Below are 27,249 nucleotides of genomic sequence, written 5' to 3' on the forward strand. Positions count from 1 at the left end.
CACAGTTCTTTCTTAGACAGTGGTTCTTTGATGAACATCACAGCCCATTAAAATGCCATTAAGAAACCCTTATGTTTAATAAGAGATTCCAAGTAGGTCATGCAACTCCTTCCTGTGAGCATAAAACAGGAAATTATGACGTGCTGAAGAAAAACCTACCTTATGCTTTGTAAGATGCTTGTTTGTTGATGGATGTCAAAAGAGTTATGCTGTAATGTAATAATAATAATAATAATAATAATAATAATAATAATAATAATACAATAGCCATTTGCTAATTTGGCAACAATCATATATCTTTTCTTTTCTATTATTCACACAAAATATTTTTACTTCCCACTTATGATATTAAGAACTGAGTAACATGAAGCAAATATGCATTTTATTAAAAAAATAATAAAGCATGTAACTGTAATACAAAGGCTGAAAAACAAAGTGATTATAAAACAATAATTATTTCAGGCCTTCATTTGTGCTCCTTCTTTCCTTGTCTCACATGCTGGTGCCCCCCGTTCTTTCCCTTTAGATTCACTCAGGGTTCAATGCCACCTTAGCTATATATACGTTCCCTGCATACACAGGAGCTATTTGTGTGGTCGTTTACTGCAACTTACTACTAAGAAATGACATTTTAATATGAGACCTTTTATGAACACATACACTGAAGAGCTGTCATACAGGAGACACCAATGGCAGTATTCTCAGCTTTACTTTTGATAGCCCATGCACAGGTGTAATTCAGCACCTCTAAGTGACAAGTGGCAACTCAAACTTTATTTAAACATCACAAGAAAAGAAAAATGGTAATGTCAAAACTACTCATGCAGGCTAATCAATCTTTAAGCATAACAGGAGAGAATGGTGTGCAATACCTGAGCACGATGGAAGGTCTGGCCTCCCTGATGCTACATAGCCTCCTCTTCCTGGGTGCAATGGTCAAACATGGTATCAACATCTTCTGTCCATATGGTAATCTTCCTGAAAACATCAGAGGCTGTCGATGGTATTGTGACACTAACAGAGCGTGAGTGGGCAAGACTTCAAGTTTTGTGGATGCAGTGATGTTTCATTGTCTTTCTGCCATGCATATGATCTGAAAAGGGGCCAGATAGCCTTAACAGGGGGGCCAGATAGTCTTCTCAGAGCACCACCACCATGAGCACCTCAATTAATTGTTCAATTACACTGTTAAAAATCCTGACTCTTTAATGGCACTGTATGGTCCTTTTCTGGGTTGTGTAGTTCCATGTAGAACCATTGCTTGACAAAGCATCATTTCATTCTGGGAAGGGTTCTTTGCGCTTTGAAAAGCTTTGTAATATGTAGAAGAAAAATGAAATCTTAAATGTGTGGTAGAATATCTAGCAGGGCACTAACAGGACAGTCTTAAGGACATTAAGATCTCAAGATGCCGGTCTGCTTAGGATTCCTGGAACTTAACCAGTGTTATTGTATGCAATAACAAAAAAAAAAAAAAATTACCCATTGGTATTTTGCAAATCTGTTATCATCTATTCATCTTTTTTTTACTATGTGGAGCCTGTAACGAATCTGAATAAATAAAGTTTGTTTTTTTTTTTCCCAGAAACTTCATGTGCATGTGTCTTTTGAAAACCAAAAAATTGTTTCCCTATGGCATCGCTCTAAAGAATCGCTTTTTGTTTTTAAGAGTGTACTTGGCCAGCTTTGTGACATTTTTGATGTCCATAGCTTGTAGCTTTACTAAGTACAGTAGGTCTGGAGCATTTGAAATCTTCAGCTTTGGTGGCAGTCCAAAAAAATACTTGACTGGGGTGCACATTCATGGCCAAACATATTTGGGGTGCATTCCATGGAAACATTGAAAGCAAAGCAATAAGTGCTGGTGATTGAACATCAGTAGGGCCAGTGGTATAACAAGGGACTGGTGAAAGTGCTCTACAAGTCCGTCACTTTGTGTTTTCAGAGATGCCGTGTGTGTCGTATGTACAGTGGGTATAGAAAAGAATCACCCCCTTCGAAATATTCCCATTTTGTTTGCTTTAACAGTCTTAAATGAAAATCTCTAACATCCAAGTGAAAGAAATCACAGCTACAGTTCAGAAGAGTTTAAAAAAATAAAAAACAAAAAATACTGAGATTAATAAAGGACCGCCCCCCACTCCTAAACTCTATCAGGTGTAAGTGCCCACCATTCCCATTGCGGTTACTGGCTTGTAATCCGTGTGATTAGTGAAGCTGTTCCTGAAGCATTCATTCCCTTGCTTGGTAGTGCAACTGACAGCAAACAACTGACTATGGGTGGCAAGCCACTTTCAAAAGATCTCAGGGATTGAGTGGTGGACAGACATAAAACAGGAGATGGAGACAAAAAAATCTCAAAGGCTTTATCAATCCCAAGGGGCACAGTAAAGTCCATAATAAAGAAGTGGTGAGTGTTTGGTACTACTAGGACCCTCCCTGGATCTGGCCATCCCTCCAAACTGGATGGAAGAGCAAGGCGGAAACTGGTAAGAGAGGCTACCCAGAGGCCAAAGGCCACTTTGAAGGAGTTACGGGATTTGATGGCAAACAGTGGGTCATTGTGTGCATGTGACAACAATTTCACAAGCGCTCCACAATTGTGGCTTGTTCTGGAGGGTCGCAAGGAAAAAGATACTTCTCAAGAAAGGCCACATTAAGGCTCGCTTGAGCTTTGCCAGAATGCACCTTGAAGATTCTGAACTTATCATGACTTACAAACCAGAGTGCACATTAAGATCTGAAGATGCCGGTCTGCTTAGGATTCCAAGGATTAATAAAATAACAGTGGGAGGTCGAGCTTTTAGTTACAGGGCCCCTAAACTGTGGAAAGGTCTGCCTTATTATAATAGATGCCCCTTTGGTCTCATCTTTTAAATCCCAGCTGAAGACTCACTACTTCAGTTTAGCCCACCCTGACTAGAGCTGCTGATTAACTGTACAGACTGCATCTCTGTTGTTAGTCATTAGCACTAAAACATAAGTAACATGATGGTTATATTTGGATAATAACCCTCACCTATTCTGTTTCTCTTCTCAGTACTCAAATGTGGCACTTGGTGCCACGGCCCACCTGCCAAGTTGTTGTGCCTGCCTAAGGTAAAGTCATCCCTAATGGAGAATCGGAGGAATCATGGGAAAGAGGGGTCCTTTCATTGGATTGGCTGACCCAGCACTGTTTCAGCCGTGGAATGGCCAAATGGGGGAGGCAGCTTGATGGATGAGGTCTCCAGGATTCTAAACAAATCCAAATCATATTATGTGATATTATCTACTGTTAAATTCTGCTACATACTTCTAAAATTTTTATTTGTATACTGTATTGAGGATTTGCTCTGTTCTGTGTATTGTGTTGTATTGTATTGTATTGTATTGACCACCTTCTTTTTGACACCCACTGCATGCCCAGCCTACCTGGAAAGGGGTCTCTCTTTGAACTGCCTTTCCTGAGGTTTCTTCCAATTTTTTCCCTACTGGGGTTTTTTTGGGAGTTTTTTCTGGTCTTCTTAGAGAGTCAAGGCTGGGGGGCTGTCAAGAGGCAGGGCCTGTTAAAGCCCATTGCGGCACTCCATGTGTGATTTTGGGCTATACAAAAATATATTGTATTGTATTGATGCCAAGTGGAAAAAAGGTCTTCTGGTCAAATGAGACCAAAATCAAACTATTTGGCCTCAATACCAAATGGTACACCAATGCAGCTCACCATCCACAACACACCATACCTACAGTAAAGCATGGAGGGGACAGCATCCTGTTGTGGTGGGCCTGAGGCTCTCGTTAGGGTAGAAGGAAAAAGGGATGGGGCAAAATACCGTCAAATTCTTGAGAAAAACCTGCTACCCTCTGCCTGAAAGTTGAAGATGGGCAGAATGTTCACCTTTCAACATGACAACGACACAAAGCACACAGCAAAACTGACCACACAGTGTCTGAAGGAGAAAGAAGGGAATGTCCTTGTGTGGCCAGTCACAGCCCATACCTAAATCACACTGAAAATCTGTGGAAAGATTTGAAGATAGCAGACCTCCAATGCTCACCATCCAATGTGACCAAACTTGAACAGCTAAACTGTAAAGAAGAGTGGGGGGCAAATATTGTGCAAAGCTGATAGAGAAGAATCCCAACAGACTCAAGGCTGTCATTAAAGCAAAATGTGGTTCAACAAAATATTGACATTGGGGATGATCCTTTATTAATCTCAGTAGGTCTTGTTTTTGATTTTTTATAATTCTTCTGAACTGTAGCTGTGATATCTTTCACTTGGATGTTAAAGGTTGCATTAAGCAAGTAAAGCTGAGAAGAAATATTTTTTGTGTGTGTTTTCATTTAAGGCTGTAAAGCAAAAAAAGGGAATATTTCGGTTTGTAGGTGGGTTCTTTTCTATACCCACTGTGCACCAGTTGATCTGACAGATCTCCTGGAAAAGGTAGGCTTTGAAATTACATTCATATATATAAATATAAGTGTATGTGTGTGTCTGTGAAGACCTTTCTATTACCGAAACGCTCATTCATTTATTTATCTCAAGCAGAACTAATGATTGTTTGAATTATTATGTATTATATATTATATTTTGTTCATCTCCAAATTTATTTAAAACTGCAGTAACAATGATCATAACTTCAGTTAAAAAGTATAACCAAAACACTCCAGTTCTTAATTCACTTTACTGCTTTGCAGTTAAGTTTGCGGCCGATTTTAAGATTCTTCTATTCACATACAAAATCCCAAATGGTTTAATTCCCCTTACTTTATAAAATGTATTAGTATCAACACTGCACCGAGTATATTGTGATGTCAAGATGTGGGACTCTCTAAAATTCCAAAGAGTAATAAAATTGATGTAAGACGCTTTAGCTACTTAACACTTGACAGGATCTCCCTACCAACGCTAGAGCGCCCCCTGTCAGTCTCAAATTTTAAAACAATGCTGAAAGCTCACAACTTTAGCATAGCGTGCGACTTTTAGAGACGTTTTAAAGCTGCTTATATTACTTTTTAATTAATCGTAGTTATTGCATTATCTGGCCTTTATTTTATCTTTTAAAATTTCATTCTCTCCTTTGGATTGCTTATTTTAATGCTTGGAATAAAATCTCATGTGCTTGAAGATGCCATGACAGTGTTCTCTGTGAAGAGCGCAGTGCCCCGTACAGAAAAGCGCCCTTCTTACTAAACATGAACCACTTTGTCACATCTCGTGGTTAACTCTGAAAGTGTAGCAATTTGTGCAGTTTTTTGTTTTTTTTTAAATTGTCAAATCATGTAATTTTTAAATGAATGCTCTTAAAACACAGAATTATCTAAATTATTCTGAAATAACTTCTCATCGATAAAGCCTATAATAATGATATATTTATATCATAAGTATTTTTTAAAAGTCAGCCATGGCATGATGTGATTCACTGTTGCATCATTTACAAACACAATATTATGTCGGAGTAGCCATACTGATTGTATTGTCACGTGTAATGAGTCCTGTGGAATTGTTTCTTGCATTTCCGACAAGCTTGCAACGCGCCTCCACTTTCCGGTGTCATGTATTTAAGAATGTATTAAAATACAGGCGATTATCCTTGCAGAACTGGGCATCCATGCGGCAGTTTATTTTAGTAATTCGATTATATCAAACAATATGACTTTCTGGTGTTAAAGCAAATATAAATACTAGCTGTGCTACTCGTCAAAGATGGGTTAAAATCTAACTAATCAATATACACCTCCGCATTAATGTTTGCAGTGCGCCAGACACCATATTTCATTTGGTTTGGGATTCACAAATGTAGTGTTCATGCTTAGCCATGTGCTGGAATAACACATTCAATTAGTTTTACTAAAAATGTTAGCGATATGCCATCTTTTGAGTAACAGAGACATAGCAACTCAGAGACACTCAACTTTTTAAGGTGGACTAGCTGTGCTACGTGTCTAAATCTAAATAATCAACGTAGACCTTGGAGTTAATGCTTGAAGTGCACCATGCAAGGCATACGTCCCTGTTAAATACCATTTGTTACAGGATCCGTAAAAGTAGTGATAATGTTTGTAATGCACCAACTTCTTCTTCTTTCGGCTGCTCCCGTTAGGGGTTGCTAAGTGGATCATCTTCTTCCATATCTTTCTGTCCTCCTCATCTTGTTCTGTCACCCCCATCACCTGCATGTCCTCTCTCACCACATCCACAAACCTTCTCTTAGGCCTTCCTCTTCTCCTCTTCCCTGTCAGCTCTATCCTTAGCATCCTTCTCCCAATATACTCAGCATCTCTCCTCTGCAAATGTCTGGATAAGGGTAGCTTGTCCTTCTAAATTATATTTTTGTTATTTTTCTAGAGTTTGAACTTGACCTATCTAGACGGATGAGTACTAATTACTGACTTAGGTTTAGGCATCCGGGTTCCTGTTGCTGCCCGATTGGTGGGGTTAAGTTCAAAGTTTTGGGTAGGGATGGCCTGTCTTTATATTTTTTAGAAGTATAATTATTATTTTTTCAGAGTTTGAACTTGAACATATTTAGATGGATGCATGCTAATCCCTGGCTTAGGTTTAGGCACAATACATTTTATTACTAAAGATATTTGTGATGTGCCATCTTTTGGAATGAAAGAGACACAGCAACCAGATGGACACAAAGGCATGAATCTTTATACGAGCAAGAGGTGTGTGATAGTATTGCTATTGGTATCCATTGTCTCCTCTCTGCTACCTTAACATGAATATAAACTTTTACAAATTTTTTGTGCATTTTTGTTTAATTGTTAGTATAATTATGAATACAGTACGATTTATGTTAATTAGGATCTAGTCCGCCCTTGATACCTTGATTGTCTTTGAATAGAGTGACAATGCTTAGGAGTTATTCTGCAGAATATCTGTCCATTATCCAACCCGCTATATCCTAACACAGGGTCACGGGGGTCTGCTGGACCCAATCCCAGCCAACACAAGGCACAAGGCAGGACACAAACCCCAGGCAGGGCGCCAGCCCACCGCAAGGCACACACACCACACACTAGGGACAATTTAGAATCACCAATGCACCTAACCTGCATGTCTTTGGACTGTGGGAGGAAACCCACGCAGACACGGGGAGAACATGCAAACTCCACGCAGGGAGGACCCAGGAAGTGAACCCAGGTCTCTGCAGAATCTGGTTTCCTAAATTTTGCTTAGAGACTAAAGGTGTAATTGAAGCTGCCACCATCATAAGATAAGAGACACTTTATTATATACTGTATTTTGTGATTATTTACAACATTTGGCGATTTGCCAAGCATGTGTTTAAAATCAAAGTATCTGACTATAGAAAAGATTTAATGTGTTACTTTGGTGAGGAGACACATGTAGGTGTGGACTTACGTACAGGAAGGAACAGCAGGAACATGCTGGCAAATTTGCAAGTATTGTAGACATTTGATAATATAACCAAAAAACATATGTTTACTACTCCTAAATGCACTTTAAAATAATCTTTGGAAAGTAGGCATCTATTTTGTTCTGAGCCATAACTCAAGAAAAAGGTGTGAAACTGAAGAATTAATTATATAAACAGATATTTAATTAAGACAGAATTCAAAGTAATACAAGTAATACAATTTATAACTACCTTTACATAAATAGACAACGTATCAGGGTTCAATGAACCCGAGTGCATGATAAAGTATTGTATACAAAGTATCTGTGGCATTTACAGCATCTGACCCTTTAAACTCAGCCCCATTATTTTGGACCCGCCAGCAGGTCCAAACAATAATGCAAAAAATAAAGAACTGTATAAAATCACGAACTTCTTCATAAAGTACAGTGTTTTGCCATTAAAAGTCCATATTGGATATCCCAATACAACATTGCAATGTTTTTCTTTCTTTCCTCAGACATGGCCGAAATGCTGTGTAACAGCGACCATGACTTTGTTGAGCCCCTGATTCAACTATGTGCAATTTGACGGACAGACTGTTATCTACTGAATGTAGATGTTTTAACTTTCAATTGACAACACATTCCACTTTTATGTTACTTTCTATATTTCAAGATTATTCCATGTAGATGTATTTTGTCTATTTATTTTGCAAAGACGTTGCAATTATTGATCTTGCAATTTAGATACACAGTATAATGTCTTTAGCTGTATGTCCCGACAGAGTAATATCTGCCCATCAAAATGGTAAACTGGTCATGGTCTTCAATTATGGGTATGTATGCTATGGATACTTACTTGAAAAACAGTTTAATCAGAGAAAAAGAATCCTGTTTTTTGTACTCCTTCAAAATGGTAAAACTAGACATATTTCATAATATTTTATTCTGGGTATCCATGATTCATTCACTGACACTTTCATAGCTTATTCCAACACCTATGGAAATAGGCATAACATTCAAAATACATTTGGTAAACACGTTCCTGAATTCTGAGACTTATTCTAGTGTAACATGTACAACATACATAATTTTCCAGGTGCAAATATTCTGAAAGAGAAATGTTTGTCCTTTATTTTTAGGTGTAGGACATGAATATTGTGTGAAGTACGATTAAGTTATTGACAGTCACCATCATCTTTGTCTGTTTTCTGCTACTTTGATTTCAATTTAGAGGCTTAAACCAACAGCTTTACGTTGCTGTAATTAAGTGAAGACTCCAAAACTTTACAATATTCAATTTTAACTAAGCATGCTAAGTGTTGAATGAATAAAGAAATATCTAAAATGTCAACAAACAATAATAACCTATTAGGAGATAACAAAACTAATTTAATTAAATTACCTGGGCCATGGCGTAGCAAGATCCAGTGGCACCCGGTGCGGAGTTTAAACTTGTCACCCCCATGTCCACCAAAATATAAAATTAAATTTATTGAGAAAGCAATTTTTTTATTCAATTGGTTAAGTAAAGAGGGCATAATATTAATTATTTTGTAAACAATTTTTTATGAATAAAAAAAGTAAAATGCCTTTTCATTAATAAGCCAGTTTAATGTACAATGTAAGAAATCTTTTTTCATAGTGATAGTACCTAGCGCATAACTTTAGAACCCGGCGACGTATTTGCAGCCAGATAGCAATAAATCGCCAAAAACAGTATCACTATTGAAGTCTTATGAACAGCACATCTCGAAAAATCCATCGAAATTGGAAAAATAAATTATGCACACGTTTAAATTACCATAGATTTCCGACATGAATTTCAAGGAAAAACCAAAGAAGCACCGGAAAAATATGTTTAAAAATACTGTCTTGGCGACGTAAAATAAAGGCAATAACGAGCCAAATCAAGAGAACGCCAATGATAATTTCCCATTACTGCCCCTTCTTGGCTTCTGATTTGCCACCAAAAATTAGGCCAAATCGCCAATTAACCAGAATTCTAACGCATGATTTCGTCGTGTGTCCCGGCTCATATATATATATATATATATAGAGGGCCTTAAGATAATGGGATGGGGAGGGAGATATTGCCCGTTCGCTCGTAGAACGATCCTAAAGTAAAATTGTTTACTTTATGGTTGGTTCTAGAGCGGACAATACCTACCCACCCCACTGTCTAAAATATTTCGCGCCGACTATATTATTATGATGTTTGGGTTAAAAATATCATCTTGTTGCACAGATCGACTTGTGGCGATGATATATTTGTGGCAGGGATGAGACAATGAGTCACAGGACCGGTTGTTTGTTTACTTGAACACCAACACAGTTCAAAGGAAATGAGACAGAACACCCCCTCCCCCCACGCACCACACAATCATTACAGCATCACGTCGTTCACCTGCAATTTGCTGCAATTAGGGATTGTTAAAGCCCATGTAAATTATTTGACATGTTATTTTATGTAACAAAAAGGCGCATTAATACAAAACCGGCAATTTTTTGTCACCCCCTCAGAACTAGTACCGGGTGCGGGCCGCACCCACCGCACCCACCGCACCCACCTTCCTACGCCACTGCCTGGAGGTCTCTCTTAATGTCACCCAGTCACCTACAAAAGTGAACGTAGTCATTCAACTCACAGAACAACCGTGCTAAAGTTTAGAAAATGGCCATTAGAGGTCGCCAAAACACTGCAACACCAAACATCTGTGAGACCATATTTGGAAATTTACTGAACTGTCACTAAAGTTTAGTCTTCTTCTTGCATCACAGTGACTAATGTTGTGATATGAATAAATATGTCAATATTTACAGTACTAAAAATGACTTTTTCCTTCATGGAGCCTTTGTCACAGCTGTAGGTGGCATTGTCTTGAATGGTTGTCCACCTGTATATCAAATTAAATTCTATCCTTTGCAAGTAAAAGAAGAACATCAGCAATGTTTTTTTTTTTGATATTCATCAATTTACAGAAACAATTTAAAAGGTAAATAGTATGCTCAATTATATAGTGCCTATGTTGTATGGAGGTCCAGCCAACTGAGGTTATGCTTACTGTACAACACTCTCATGAGGGCAAAGGTACAATATAGAGTCCAGTTTTGTTGTAAAAAATAAAAAAAAGTAATCCCAACAAAAGCAGTACACAGGGACTGAACGGCGAGGAAGACTAAAACAGCTAACATGAACAGAATTATTTAAACTGATGCCGGCTTTTTATGTGAGCTTCACATCTTCACTAAGAATGCTGAGCCGCTTGAAAATGGGTAAGTGTAAATTTTACACCAAAAATTAGAAAGTGTGGAATTCATCAGTCCATTCTTCCATCCCCAACTCTATTTACACTACAAGACGCGTAAATAATTTTGGTGTAAAATTCCCACTGTAGAGTATTTATTGCTAACCGGGATATTGCCAATCACACAAAAAATAATCACTCACAAGTTACACTCCAGAATTGCCTATTGTATTTTTCTAGGCTTGTCTTCTTATACAAGTAAGTATAGGTGACAAATTCTCTGCAAATGTTCCTAAATTTCTTAATGAGTTACTAAAAAAATAATACACAATGCACCTGCCGACCACTCTCTATCTCCTATAGCATAAGTTTGTGCTCTCCCTCATACTTTATCCAGACTTGGGACTGGCTCCAACTCTTACACTTTAAAGAAGGATCAGAAGTGCTTTTTACAACCCTAGATGCCTGCGGAGAGCTGCCATATCTGTCTCGGGTCGGAGGTGCATTTAAGAGCTCTTGAATCTGTGAACATGTAAAAATTCTTGAATTTCCTTCTTTTCCATAATGACCAAAACCTAAAGACAACAAACAACAAAAATAAAAATTATTACTGTACTCACGAACTTATTGTCATCATTAAAAAAGATTAATTCTAAAGAAAATAAAAATGGAAACTAACAGTAGGAAAAAATTTTGTTTGTTCTTACCTTTCATTTTCTTTATAGTCATAATGAACCCAACAATTACAGACACACAGAGAAGTACAATTAAGATGGTAATAACTGGTTTAATGGCGGTGGTACCATTTTCACGGTGACCTAAAGAGGGAAAGAAGTATAATTTTATTTCCCACTCTCTCTCCCCAACACACACACACACACACAAGTATAGGAGGCAGCTTAAGGGCTCTGGTGATGGTTATTACTAATCAAACCAGGGGTTGGCGTTGTATTCTAATGTCTTCTCTCTTCCTCCCACTGCAGATTGAAAGACTGAGAGCCATTGCAATGCTGATGCCACTTCAGTTGTCCAGCTTCATAGACCCGCCCCATCCTGCCTAGAATCCCTAGGCCATTTTATTATTTCTGTATTAGACTCTGTCACTGTCCGATCTGACTTTTACTGTTACAACACTGCCCTATCTGTGCTTATTATTTTGATATGGGTCTAGCTGTAGACCCCTACAGCTCTGTGATTCAGTAGCTAAACTGGATATCCAATTGGATTTAAGATTTTTGTCACTTGGTTTACTCAACTTGAGTCAGATAATGTTCCTCCAACCCTAATCTTAACCATAATGTAACCAGGTGTTATCACTGACTTATAACATAAAGAGACAATCTCCTAAATGAACTGGAGCTCTGGAGTTCAGCAACTGTAGAGTCTACTGCTTATTTTGTGACATGACTCTACATCCGAATTACGCATGCACTCTCTGCTCCCTAAAAATTACTTTTTATGACATGTCTGATTTGTACTGCGCATGAGTGTTTTACAACATGCGTCACTTGAGAGGTTTGAATTGCGCTTGAGAATCATTTTCGCATTGCCATTTATCTCCTTCTACAAGTAGTGCCATTAAGTGGAATTCAGTTTTAATTAATTAATTTATTTATTTTCCCCACTAAGTGCACACGGGGTGTGCCAAATTGGTGTGGCTATGATGATAACACACACAACGTAAATTATTCATGTATGTGTAGAACAGATTGGACAACACTAAACTTTAATAAAATATGCTTTCAATACGTATGCGCTCGTGGATTGGGCGGGCAGCGTGGATTGGGTAGTGACAGACTCCAATCTGAAAAGATGCCATTTGCACCTTTCTAAAAAGGATCATTTTGCTTTCATTCATTTTTATTATATAGAGTCACAGACGTGCCCCCAAACCTTTTCCTATGTTTGCTTCTTTAATTACTATATAGACAGACTGAGGAGACCGTTTCTCCCCCACACTATGCGACTCTTCAATTCCACCCGGGGGAGTAAATGCGAACATTAATTTTATTTTAATTTTTTTCATTTTATTACTATTTAATTTAATATTGTTTCTTTGTATCAGTATACTGCTGCTGGATTATGTGAATTTCCCCTTGGGATTAATAAAGTATCTATCTATCTATCTATCTATCTATCTATCTATCTATCTATCTATCTATCTATCTATCTATCTATCTATCTATCTATCTATCTATCTATCTATCTATAGTATCCTGCCTACTATACTAAAATGAATATCTATCTATCTATCTATCTATCTATCTATCTATAGTATCCTGCCTACTATACTAAAATTAATATCTATCTATCTATCTATTGCTCCTCAGGATTCTGCTCTCAACCTTCATCACTTCTCTAATCCTACATCACTTTTCCCACAATTCAGAACCCGCCTACAGATGACATCACATGTGAATTTCCCCTTGGGATTAATAAAGTTATCTATCTATCTATCTATCTATCTATCTATCTATCTATCTATCTATCTATCTATCTATCTATCTATCTATCTATCTATCTATCTATCTATCTATCTATCTATCTATCTATCTATCTATCTATCTATCTATATAATTCATCTGTGTTCTCCTCTGTTTTATATCATTTATGCAGTATATTGTCTTTCCTATGATTCAATTATAGAGTACTTTTAAGGAAACTGTATCATTTTCTACCTATCAAGTCCATAGAAATGGGAAAAGATAAAGAGGAGGAAGAAGAAGATGAAGAATCATTTGTTCTTGTAAAGGGCTTTTATATAGTGTATACTTAATGTTAATTTCTTATTACTCATTTTATACAGAGCTGCTCTAATTAAACACCATGTTATATATAGTGCCATTTATAACTCTTTACCATGATTTTTTTTAAATACTGCTCTCATCTATCTATTTTTCTTTCCAGTGTTTTTCATATTCATTTTCTCCTTTTCCCTCTCTGCCTAGTAAAAGCTTGTTAGAGAAGCCTAGAGGAATTCATCTACTTAATTTGCTACATGGTTTGCAGGTTTACCTAAAATACACTGCTAGGCTGTACCCACCTGGTTTTTCAGGCTGTTCAGGGATTTCTTCAGTTGTTGGAACTGCAAAAGATTATGAAATAAACTGGTGAAAATAGGTACTGGCCATCCATAGAATACACTTTAGTTGTATACGTGTAAAACATTCTAATACAGTTAAAACACTTTCATTAATCACATAAAGCTTGTTTTAAATTTTCTGAAAAGTACCTGGGGCAAGATATGCCTTTTGAGTGTTGTTATCTAGCTGTGGCATAATTAGGCCAAATGTTTTAGGAATGCACTGAGTTAACATCATTTTGAAGGAAAAAAAAAATATTGTACACTTCTCAGACAGCCTTGGTGTCACAGTCACTCCAAATCTATTAATACAAGGGACATTCAAAAAGTTTACAGACTTTTATATTTTCGTTGGAAACGGAGACAGTGGGAGGAGTAGTAATTGCACATTAAAAAGTTGGTACAATGCTGGGAAATTTGCATCACAAAGGAAGATGACTATGTAGAAAAGTGATGTCATTTGTTTTTGAAATCCTCAATAGATAGAGTTAAAAAAAAGTGTGGCAACTTTTTGAACGTTACTCGTATATGTACTTCTGGATTGCATTAAGTACCACACTACTAGCCGGCAGACTTGTCTTGCTTGATTGTAAAAATTTCAACTCACATTCTATAACTCAGTGAGTAAGACAGGATATGTCCAAAACTTTTTTGAAAACATGACAAAAATTCCTGAATTTAATTTTAGAAAAAGTATGTTGGGCACGTGAGACGCTATTAATCGTTCTGTTATAGATGGGGTTTTTCTGGTCACGTCTCTTTTTCTTGGGTGGACGTTCAATTTTCTTTTTTTTTTACTTTGTATTTGTATATTTATTTTTTCTTCTCTGAAATGATTTTGAAGGAAACTGCTGTACCTCTTATGTTATTATTATGTGTTTGATTGGTGTGCAGTTGTGGTGTTCTTTTCAAGCATAAAAATTAAAAACAGCAAGAAAATGCTTTAACAATTTATTCAAATAAATACGGAATGCAAAAGAGGAAGTAGAGAGATGTCTCATGACAGAAACTAAAAATCTGAATACACGCAATGCTGTGAATTTCTTGTCTACAAAAGCTAATTCATCATGGTTTATCTTGAGCAAGAAAGGCTGTGGTGGGACGTTTATGGGATCAGGCGCACACACTGATTTTCCTCAGCTCTCTCTATGCCACAGGACTGAATGATGGCACCATATAATTCACTGTTACATGTTTAATAAGAATGACTACAGTAATCCCTTCGACTTTCGCGGTTTCACTCTATCGCGGATTTTAAATGTAAGCACATCTAAATATATATCACAGATTTTTCGCTGGTTCGCGGATTTCTGCAGACAGTGGGTCTTTTAATTTATGCTACACGCTTCCTCAGTTTGTTTGCCCTGTTGATTTCATACAAGGGACGCTATTGGCGGATGGCTTAGAAGCTACCCAGTCAGAGCATGTATTACATATTAACTAAAACTCCTCAATGCTATAAGATATGCATCCCGCGCGGAGCTTGATTGTTTGCTTGTCTCTGCCTCTCTCTCACCCTCTCTGACATTCTCTGCGCCTGACGGAGGGGCTGTTTGCTTAAAAGATACTGACGCTCCTCTAAAAAATGCTGCTTTATTGCGGTGCTCGGCATATTTAAAAGCACAAAAGCACACGTATTGATTTTTTGATTGTTGCTTTAATCTCGCTCTCTCTCTCTGACGTTCTCTGCGCCTGACGGAGGAGATGTGAGCAGAGGGGCTGTTTGCACAGAGGCTGTTTGCTTAGAAGATACTAACGCTCCTCTAAAAAATGCCGGCAAACTTAAAAGCACACGTATTGATTTTTGATTGTTTGCTTTTCTTTGCGCTCTCTCTGTCTCTCCCTCTGAAATTCTCTGCTCCTGAAGAGAAGAAGATCTATTTGCATTCTTTTAATTGTGAGAAAGAACTGTCATCTCTGTCTTGTCATGGAGGACAGTTTAAACTTTTGACTAAAGGGTGTTATTTCATGTCTAGAGGGCTCTAATAATGTTAACAGTGTGGGAGAGTTTATAAGGGCTTAAAATATATAAAAATAACTACACAAACATATGGTTTCTACTTGCGATTTTCGTCTATCCGGGGTTCTGGAATAACCCCGTTCGAGGAGGGATTACTGTATTAAATAAAAGCACTACAGTCAGTGTCTTTATTTTTTTTTTCTATTACGCCACACAGATTCATTAATTTTTCTTGTAGATCTCAGTTCTTTTTGGAAGGCTGGTCATTAAGAGTTGATGAGGGCTGGATATTTTTTAAAGTTTTCAAATAATAATGATAATAATCTTTACGTTTATATAGCTGTTTTCTCAATGCTCAAAGCGTTTAACATAGTGAGTGGGCATCCACTTCAACCTTCACCAATGTGTAGCATCCACCTGAATGATGCAAAGGCAGCCATTTCTGCACCAGTATGTTCACCACACATTAGCAGTTAGGTGGTGAAGTAGTGAGGGAGATAGCCAATTAGAGACGGGGGATGATTAAAGGGACAGAATGACCAGGCCGTGAAAGGCAATTTAGCCAAACATTGGGTTACCCCCTACTCCTTATAAAGGATGCCCAGGTATCTTTTATAACCACAGAGAGTCATGACCTCGATTTTACATCTCATCCAAAGGATGGTGCCATGTTTAGAGCACAGTGTCCCCAGCACTGCACTGGGGCATCGATAACCACTTTCAGACCACAGGGTAAGCGCCTTCTGCTGGCCTTGTTGTGGCAGAAACACGCTGCTCAAAGAAGGCACATGGAGTTCAGGAAGGTAGAATCAAGTTTTATTGTGTGATGCACACACGGACCCAAATCAAGTGAAATGAGCAATTAGAAAATTCAGCAAGTTTACATTTAATAAAATTCTCACCACTTATGCAAAATACTCTCCTCCTTCTGGCTCTTCCCATCATTACCTAATGTCCATCACCTGACCAAAACTGCTATCATTACTTCATATCCTGTGCAGGTGTCCAAAACTTTTTTATCAATCGATTCCCACCAGTAAGTCACAATCAGGCAGACCCACACATTAGATATTGGGCTAGAGGTTGGGGAAGTTGCACCCCCAAAACAATAACATTGTTTTTTTATAAGCTGCATTGTCCTTGACTTGTCATCACCTGTCCAGGTAAGCAGACAGGGAGGCAGAGGGAAGCGAACGGCTTATCTGGTTTTCACTCGTGGCCAAAGCCTCAATGGCTGCATTTCTTAAAACAATGGACCGTTTAGCCCTCTAAAAGTACACAATGTCCTTGATTGAAGTTTTTAAGCTTAGCAGCTGCAAAGAGAGAAATAATAAAATAGACAAGCGCGGGCTCTTTATGGTTTAACCCTTACTATGCTAATGTGCATCAAAATATACTGTATAATGCATGCTTTAGATATATGAAAATCATCAACTTTAAGAGTATTCTTTTCTAGAGCCTCACCAACACCTCTTCTAGCAGCAACCTACGTTTTTCCTTTGTCTTTCATCCAAGTACCCATCAAAGAGGCTTAATACAATAAAAGCAAACACAAAGACGACAATTTACCTTTCACATTCAGAGTGACCTGTGCCTCTCGGTAGACTTCACCAATGATAACTGTGCATTCATATACTCCTTCATCCGACAGTTCAGTTTTCGTGATTTGAAGTGAAAATTTTCCATGCTTTAATTCATCCTCCGGTAAATGGTACCTTGGATTTATTGCATGCCTGCGTGTTCGTCTAGATGAGGCATAATGTAGAAGAACAGAGCTGTTTTTTGTCCATACAATGGTTATTGGTGCATTTTTCTGCATATTTGTCATGGAGCATTGAAGGGCAGTCATGTTGTCCACGGTGTTATTCACAACTTCTGGCAAACACGTCAACTCAAATGCCACTGGTAGGGGAAAGTGAACAACAAGAGATGCCAGAGAAATGAGCCACGCTATTTAAACACAATGAGGACTCCTGGAAATATCGTCAAAGAATTCAAAAAATACTTACATAGCTGATCAGTATATGCCAAAGCCAAGGCCATAGCTATCCATAATGGCTGAATCCTGCAAAATAAAACACACACACTTAGAGTCTTATGATGTGCCAGCGGTCCCTTTCTCCTATTAAATTGATCTTTGGAATTTGATAGGATGAGCTCACTGACATTTTTAAAAAATGGCGCCTGTTTATTTCTCTCTCTGTGACAGAATTCAAGCCTGACAGTTACTGGTTTGGACTCTGAAAATCTTCATAACCACCAACATCCATGAAGTTCTCAGCTTATTTTAAAATATTGGCTCTTTTTTCCTATTTAACCCACCTTTTTCATATTAACTCTAGAAATGTATTTTATTTCATTGATTTTATATTTATTTTTGCTTAAATCCTTGATTAAAATTTTAGAGGAACATTTTCTTTGTCTCTCATCAAGTCTTTATAGTTAACAGAATTTTAGTCAGAGTTGGGATTGGTTTTGATGCACAGTCCATCATTCAATTCCTAATACCACCAAATCCAAATCATGGTTACAGGGGAAGCAGACTATTCTGGAAGGATTAGGGGCAAACCAGAAACCCAGTGTAGCAGACGACCGGGGCCCTTACCAGACCGGGACACCTCGACAATGGAAGGACCAGGAGAGAACTTTTTCAGGACATTATCTCTCCTGGACTGATAGAGGGCAGCCCCCTTGGTTTGCAGTGGGGTCACGGGTTTGGAGCATGGAAGCTCAACCCTGCTGGGGCCTAAAGCCTTAAATAATCTCGCTCCATCTTATATATCGGAATGTCTGACACCTTATATTCCAAATCGTAACCTTAGATCCTCAAATGAGAGTCTACTTAGAATTCCAAGAACAAAACTTAAAAGAAGTGGTGAGGCGGCCTTCTGCTGTTATGCACCTCAAATCTGGAATAGCCTGCCAATAGGAATTCACCAGGCTAATACAGTCAAGCACTTTAAAACACTGCTGAAAACACATTACTTTAACATGACCTTTTCATAACTTCACTTTAACTTGGTCCTGATACTCTGTATGTTCAATTCATCATAATAACTATTCATGGTGGCTCTAAAATCCGTACTGACTCCTCTCCTCTCTCTTTTGTTTCTTTGTGGTGACGACCTGCGCTGCCACCACCACCTACTCAAAGCATCATGATGCTCCAACCTTGATGGACTAAAAGTCAGAAGTCTACGTGACCATCATCATCAAGTCCTTCCGTGAGAACCCTAAATCCAAAGAGGACTGTTTCATTAATGTTAGGTAGAATGCCCAGAGGGGACTGGGCAGTCTCATGGTCTGGAATCCCTATAGATTTTATTTTTTTCTCCAGCCGTCTAGAGTTTTTTTTTTTTGTTTTTTCTGTCCACCCTGGCCATTGGACCTTACTTTTATTCTATGTTAATTAATGCTGACTTATTTTATTTTCTGACTGTGTCTTTTATTTTTCTATTCTTCATTATGTAAAGCACTTTGAGCTACTTTTTGTATGAAAATGTGCTATATAAATAAATGTTGTTGTTGTTGTTGTGGCCACTGCCAGGGGGTGCCTGGACTTTAACTGAGCCCTGTTTGGCAGAACTTCCACCACACCCAGAAGTGCTGCCCGAAGAAGGTCATTGGACACTTGGAGTCCTTCCGGGTGTCCTATAAAAGGGGCCAGCAGCCACTACTCAGAGGCCAGAGTCGGGAGGAAGAAGTACAAAGCTGCTGAGGAGGACTGGATGTGAAAAGACTGTGTTTAGCTTGGGTGTATTGTGCTGCTGTGGGGAACGAAGCAAAATACTTCCCCACATAAATAAAAACATGTGCTGTGCAACACTTGCGTCTCTGCCTGTCTGTGTCAGGTCTGGGCGGCTGTATGCACCCCGGTGGTCCACCCTACCTTGGACATTTTGCCAATCTACCATATCATTCACTCATTCGCTCACTCACTCGCACACCATCTGCCAACTTATAATAACCAATCAAACTAAATCTTTCTGACCCATGTGATCCTAAATTGGACAAACCAGAGAAGGAAGGAAAGAACACGAATGCATATTCACTTTTTGCTGTGTTTAATTCATCATGAGATCTACTGTAGGTTTGTACCCAGTGGGTTATGTGCCTGAACAGATGGAGTGAGGCAATATGCCTACTATGATTTGCTTTGATGCAGTCTTTTCTTTGAAAAAAATTGCTATGAGGTTGCCTAAGAAAAATGCCTAACGTAATAATATGTGATGTTATTGCTCTGCAACAGCTAGAAAATGGCAGAAAGTAATGTCAGAACAGGATCAGGAGACTAGGGAAGACAATGTAACAGAGAGACAGAGTAACGGCCATGTCACAATAAATGACTCTTCCAGCGATTTTCAGTTGTTGCCTTCACTTATATTATCTTAGAGAGTCGGAGGCGGTCAGCAGTGCCCCCTTGAAGCCAATTGTGTAATGTGCCATATCCAGTGACTCACTGAAACAAGTCTGTGACGAGATGGGTTTGATTTTGTCTGAAGTCATAGGGGTGGCCTCTGTATGCATGAGAGTTAACAACTAATGAATGCTCACCAGGAAGTACAATGCATTTAATGCGGTGACAAGGAATAAGGGATGTAGGAATTTTACACTTCAAAAATAGAAGAGAAGCTTGTCTGTCTGATGTCTTGTAGTTTATGTACCATGACAGAATGGAAAAAACAAGGGCTGAGATTTCTATTGAATTCACCGCAGCTGTTAACCCTTCATATGGCACTGGTACAGCACTGGTCAGACAGCATACATCTGGCTGTTAGAAAAATGGAAGAACACGACTATTCTGGATGGTCGACATGCAATCGCTAAACGTGACATAGCCAGTGATTTCCAGTGATTTACATTGGCATGGTCCAGCAACATTATCAGAAACTGTGGTTGTCAAATCTGACATTCCCCACAACTAGACGTTGTATAATATGACATCAGCTTAAGGGTCACAGAATCCAGGGAGTCAAAACAAAACCAAACAGACAAGCCAGAAACATCACCCAAACTAGGCCTACATCCACGCTATTATGTTTTGGTTTAAAAACAGCAGACATTAGTCTCCAAACAATCTGAGCGTTTTTAATAAATGGAGGCTTTTGAAAATATTCTTCAGAGCCACGTAACTTCTGAACATGCCAGCACTGCATTGCAATGTGAACTGGAAAAACACTTCCGACTTTTGAAAAACTCAGTCTCTAATCACTTTCTGATTGGTTGGATAGAGAATGTGCAACATGAGTACCGAATAGCACAAAGGTAAACAGTCATTGAACGGCTGCAGAAGTGTATTTGTATGTATTTCTTCCGAAGCTTTTTTTTTATATATATATATATATACACAAATTTTGATGTTCCAGTGTGGCGCTGAGGTGGCACTCACTGCACTCGGGTCCCAGTCTAGGTGGGTCAGCATCTGGTGTGTGCGGTAACGTGCTATCAGCGCATGCTCCCAACATCTCTCTCGCTCTCTCTCGGTTTAATTGAAATTTCACTATAATTGTGTGTCTTTTAAAAGTTCTTATTCTGCCACATCACACATTTAATATTATAATCTCCTCTATTTATAATATAATTAACACGTTTTGTAGATCAGAGCTTTCTCGATTCCACACTTGTCTTGATTTCTTTCTTTACGTTTTTTTTCTCTCCAAATTACGTACTTACGTGAGAATTGGCTGCTTTGTTATTTGTATGTTTAGTTGGCAGCTGGAAAAAGAAAAACGTATTGTCCGAGTTCAGACGTGGAAGAGTAATAGAAGTGGTTACTGTATCACGTGTAAATGAAGTATTAATCAATATGTGGTAGAAAGTATTCTTGCCTGACAATTCCTGAGTCTTAAATTAGTTCTACGTAAAGCTGCCAGAGGGGAAGCATTTGGTTCCCAAAAGAACCACCTACACGAAGGCTCCAGAAAGAGCCTTTATTCATTTAGATCCGTAAGCAGTTGTATAAATAAACGAATAGGCGATGACAGATTTGTGGAATCCTACACGTGAGCTCTGGCCTCGATACGGTATGAGACCCTTAAGGAGACACGATTAGATGTCTGGCCGCGGGAGCTGCCGTTATCATCTCCTCAGCTACGTAACGTTTAGCACTCTAAACTCTCCCTTTCAAAGGGGGCAGAGATATTAGATCATTCCAAAGGGTTAAGCTCGGAAATTACTTTAATCCTTTTGCTGTCTTCTGTAAGCAAAGTACACCCGTTAAGTCACTGCGTTACAAACAAGCATAAAATACTGTATAAACAACTCAACGAACACACTGAACCTCTTTCTACCATAATAATTATAAAATACTTCCTCTTCGCAGTAACGCACAGCATTGATGGTACAGGTGATATCGGAGAAAACAAAACGGTCTCGCAACGTGAAATAAGCAAAACATAGGAAACGGAAGGGAAGGAAAAAACTTGAACTGCAACCTGAAAGTAAGTAAAGAAAAAAAAGAAGTCGTTCCAGAGCTCAACCGTTAGAGGTCACCGTTTACCCAGCAAAGGGTTTTCTGAAAAATCTTGATGGGCTCCTGCTTTCTCCCACAGTCCAAAGACATACAGGTTTGGTGACCTGGCGATCCTAAATTGGCCCAAGTCAATGAAGTGCGGTGAGGTTCATGGCTGGTGAGTCACTGACTGCTTCAGAGTCAGATTTATAGATATATGAACCCAAAAGAGTAGCTTATTCACTATTCAGTTGGCAGCATGCACATTGACTACTGGTTCTGTTTCATATCTCATCAGCATTCTTTACACACACACACATAGGTAAAGTACATATATGACTAAGAAAGAAGTTACATTTATAGCGACAACAGCGAATTTGCTCTGCACCCTCCATGTGTTCTCAAATTGCCATTGCAATTCCACAATTCATACTCATTGAATACAAATGAAAATATTGAGTGGTGTACAAAAAAAAAAAGGATTTCAATTTTGACCTTAATTTAAATATTTAGTTGTTTTTTTAAAGCTTTTAATTCTGATGCTTTCGATTTTAATACATTTTGTTCAACAAAACGATAACAAGAAAAACAAAAGAATATTTTATTTAAGGTCAAAATTTAGTTTTTAAATATTGGATTTTTTTTTTTTCTTAGTCTGATCCAATTTTTTTTATAAAACTGAAAAACGTTTATGGTGTTACCTTTATTTGTAAATCAAGTCCATGCACCTATCCTTCTCCATAAAAATCTCTCTCACTTTCTTGTAAACGTACTCATTTTGCTTTAGTTTTAAAAGTCTTAATCTTCCATTTTGACAGTCAGTCCGAACAAAAAAAAAAAAAAAGACCGCTGCAGTTCCCTTGACTTTCTGATATCGCTAACTTATTGGCGCCAAGAGCCTCTACGTAATACAGCAGCAACAAGCACCTGTTGGGCTTCAGGGCGCCACGGTACTGACTGCCTTACTTTGTGCCTTTTTACTGCGGTTTATGTCAAATCAGCAAGACTCAATATGTCACACACATGCATTAAAGATATTAGTCAGACTGTGGAAAGTCAGGGTGTATAATAAACGTGTCTGCACACATGATATTGGCGACATACATAGACAGAGCACGTGCCAATTACACGCATCAACCCAGTGTGTGTGGGACGGAGCAGTCCGACGTGAGGTGAAGAGAGGCTCATCGCTGCCGCACCTTGCGTTTCTCCCATGTATTTGAACAGAAAATGCGCCAATTCAGGGATTTTGACTATAAAAGTGATCAAAATTATTGGAATCATACTGAAAACAAATTTATAGCACAGACCAGTGGATATATTTATTTTATTATTATTATTCATTTATTTTTTAGCCTCACCTGCCTCCCCTGACCGCACCTCCCTGGTCCCAGTGTGTGTTCGCCCTGCAATGTACTGGCGCCTTGTCCAGGGTTTGTTTCTGCCTTGCGCACTATGCTAGCTGGGATAGGCTCCGGCAGACCCATGCACCCCTGTTGAGGGCTAAGTAGCAAGATCTAATCAACCAAATCTTAGAATAACCATATCGTGAAAGATGGCATTCACCCTTTTTTGTTATTTTTAAAGATTTGCTAATATTGTAGTTTCTCCTCTCTTTTTTCTCGGGCGAGGGGTGAATTACAGTTTGTTTAATTTGACTATATTATATGGAATTTGGTTTTCTTCAAATAAAACAATAAAATGCAAAAAAGGATAAGCCGATTAGCAAATAACTGACTGACCTACATTCTGCCTACAATAACACAGACTAAGTTCCGATTGTATAGCCTATACATTGCAGATTTGTGTATTTCCCATATTACGAACCTTTCAAAAATAAAAAAAAAAAACTTCACAGAATGAAATTGTTCTTTGTCTAGCAATTGTTCTAAGAGGAACCACACAACTCAGCAGACGTCCATTACAGAACCGTTATCGTTAAGAATACAGCCACTGTCTGTGTGGCGTTTGTTCTCCATGGGTTGTAAATTTGTAAAAAGTCTCTGAGACTCTGTGCACACTTAAAAGGCATCGTCCAAAGATAAATACCATTTTCTCCAGTTAGTCTATTTTTCTCCATCATTTCAGACACAGCTCTCTCTCTCTCTGTGTGTCTCTGTCTCTGTCTCTCTGTCTCTGTCTCTCTCTCTATTCTAAGCACATTCACGAATTCAGTTCACTACAAGCAACTTAGGTCTCTGTACTTGTACTAAAAGGATCTGATAAAAGTAGCGAGCGTTAAGAAAAATAAATAAATACTTACATGTCTAATGAAAACAATCTGCCCATTCTTCTTGTATATATTTTAAAGAGGCTTCTCGGACGAGTTAGTAAGTACGTTGTGAAAGAGGAGGCGTGCTAACCGCGCTTACTCAAGCACAAAGGGGACGTGCCGCTGAAGCTGAAGTTAACAGGTGAACGTTTTCTCAGTTACAGAGTAGTTTCCATTCCAAACATATAAAATAATACGATGAATACGTTTAGTATCTCCATCCATTATTGTTAGTAAGAGTTTGATAGAAGAGTAAACGAGAGAGAAGATAAAAAGAGACCCCGATAGAAGTGAGAAAGAACATCAATACATATAATACCCGTCCTCGCTTCACAAACCACACGGAATCTTATTTTTTCCTAAGGTATGTTTGACGTCGAACTAATCTCCACAGTACTTGTTTCGGGTGACATGGAAAGGGTACATTTGAAGTCATTTTTTAACCCGCTTAATCGAAGACCAGGATCGCAGGGGGTGCTGGACCAGCTAGGACGTAAAGTAGGAACAAACCCAGGACAGGGCGCCAGTCCATCACAGGGCGAACACACACACACTGCCGCCGTGCCGCCTCGTGCCTTTGACGTTTATTACAAAAATGCAAATTGCTTGTAGCTGTTTGTGTATGTGTGTGTGTTTGATTGTTTTCCACACTCAAAACTGAATCTAGCAACTAAGGAGCAACGATGCTAAAAGATCTACAGCCCATTGTAGACAAACAAGCAGAGGGCGTAACATGGAGGTCTAAATATGTTCAAATGACGGAACAGAAATAAACAGTTTCTCATATAAAGTATTACGTGACATATACTAAAAGCCTGCTCTACTTACCACCCCACATCTGATTGGTTGTTCTTAGGCTTACCGCAGTCAAACCATGTGATATATAAAAAAGAAATCTGATAGGCTATGCAACGGAGCCGCTGAAACCAGGAGCTATTCTGGTCCGCAGGTGGCCCCTTCTTCTGTTAAGAAAAAAAATTCTCAGCAGGCATACACAGTACATGAAGTGATAGCCATAAATCCGATTATTTGCAAATCGCGTGCAAAGTTGCTTATGTGTGCTTATGGTTACGTGTGTGTGTGTGTGTATGGGTGCATGTAAACGTATGTGTTTTTATTTGTGCACTCAAGTTTGTCGTTCACATCCCAACAGATATGCCGTTTAGTTAAACTGATGATTCTAAACAGCTCTTGAACTGATTGTGGATATGTTTGTGGATGAGTATTGGACTGACCCCTCCAGTGTTGTTTTCTGCCATGCACCTAGTTCAGTGCAAATAAACGTATACTGTTTGTAAGGTTCAAATGACCCTAAATCGACTTGAGAGAGTTGGTCTAGATGGCAAGAAAAGAAGGAATGAAAACTACACACACAGAAAATGAAATGGGTGTATAATAATGAACTGTAAATAATAAAGATCATTCACAGTACGATATTATTTACTTCACTCATTTTAATTTGAAAGGATATGGAGCTGCCATAAATGTTTGCTATTATGTGGCATTTGGGTTAATATAAAAAAAAAGTGCAATTACTGGATGCTGTAGTTATACCATACGGGACTAGCCTTGATCTCAAACGCGGTGTACGATTTCATATTTTTAAGACCTCACAGGTGCCACAACACCTGTTTTAATTTACACTATAGCGCAGATAGTAATTTGAAAAGCTTCAGCATTCTCATTGGTTTCGCAAGACAAAAGCTACAACTGAAGTGTCTCAAAGACATGATTGTGTTCTTTATGTGTATACTCAACGCGTATTGAATTTTTTTTCCAATCTTGATGCTTTGAATAAAAAATTGTAATCAAATTATTGTGCCTTTGTACAGTAGTGACACAGAAGATACAACAGCTCCTTTAAATCTCTTTTTTTTTCTTATTGAAAAACGATTGCATCTTTACATGTGTTATTTCCTCCTAGTATGAACTGCAGTGATTTACAGTTTATTTCAGTGACATAGAGGATGTAAGTTTGAAAGAAATATGAATATCAAAATTTTGTCACTTTAACATTTTTATTATTGCATTGCAAGTACTTTACAAATGCTTTACTGGATTTTTTTTTTCTCCTATTTAGCACTCATTCTGTTTATATATTTTTAATGTGCCTTGTAGACTCACTTTGGCAATTAACTCAATTGTATCCCCCCAGGGAGTAAGGCAATGGTTATTTTAATCTTTGAGAGAAACGTGACAGAAAGAAGAAATAATGTTGAAAAGACCATACAAACTATTACAACAAAACTTGTGAGGTAACATTGTTAATTTATGTAGACGACACTGTCCTCTGTGCCTCTTCTGACTGAGACCTCCAGAGCGTACTCAGGTGATTCCCTGTTGTGTGAAGCGGCTGGGTTGAGGATCACTATCTCTAAGTCTGAAGTCATGGTTCTTTTTAGGAAAAGAGTGGACTGCTCTTTCCAGGTGAAAGTGGAGCAAGTGCCCTTGATGAAGGAGAAGAAGTGTCTTGGGAACATAAGAGTGATGGAAAGAAGGAGCATGAGATTGACAAGCTGACTGGAGCAGCGACAGTCGTTCCCGGGGTGCTGTACTGCTCCAAGGTGGTGAAGCTGAGGATGAGTCTAAAGATTAAGTCGATCTACATACCTGTCCTCACATGGTCATGAGCTGTGGGTAACAAATGAAAAAAAGATATTGTGAGTACAAGCCAGCAGTCATACTACATGCACTTCAGAAGAGGTCATCTGCCTGAAGCTAAGTGTGTTTGGGGCCCAGCCAGTACATGGAGGGGAGACCATCTAAGAAAAGCTTGGCTTGCTGCTGGAAGAGGTGTAGGTGAGGCAAGCATGGGGTGTTTACCTTGTGGTCTGAATGTGGATCCCAGTGCCCCAGTGCAGATGTCCTTTCTTCATGCTGTT

General features: G+C 38.5%; 1 protein-coding gene across 1 annotated transcript; it reads right to left on the reverse strand.

The window, feature by feature from the left end:
- Nucleotides 1–7,534: 7,534 nt before the first annotated feature.
- LOC120536762 lies at nucleotides 7,535–24,677 on the reverse strand. The gene is made up of 6 exons (XM_039765243.1): nucleotides 24,359–24,677; nucleotides 17,654–17,709; nucleotides 17,214–17,546; nucleotides 13,646–13,687; nucleotides 11,310–11,420; nucleotides 7,535–11,177 (listed from the first exon to the last, which is right to left on the reverse strand). Exons 1-6 carry the CDS (start codon nucleotides 24,382–24,384, stop codon nucleotides 10,960–10,962), a joined length of 786 nt encoding a protein of 261 aa, XP_039621177.1. The 5' UTR covers nucleotides 24,385–24,677; the 3' UTR covers nucleotides 7,535–10,959.
- Between the last annotated feature and the right edge of the window lie 2,572 nt (nucleotides 24,678–27,249).

Source organism: Polypterus senegalus, chromosome 10, assembly GCF_016835505.1.
Source record: "Polypterus senegalus isolate Bchr_013 chromosome 10, ASM1683550v1, whole genome shotgun sequence".
Taxonomy (NCBI): domain Eukaryota; kingdom Metazoa; phylum Chordata; class Cladistia; order Polypteriformes; family Polypteridae; genus Polypterus; species Polypterus senegalus.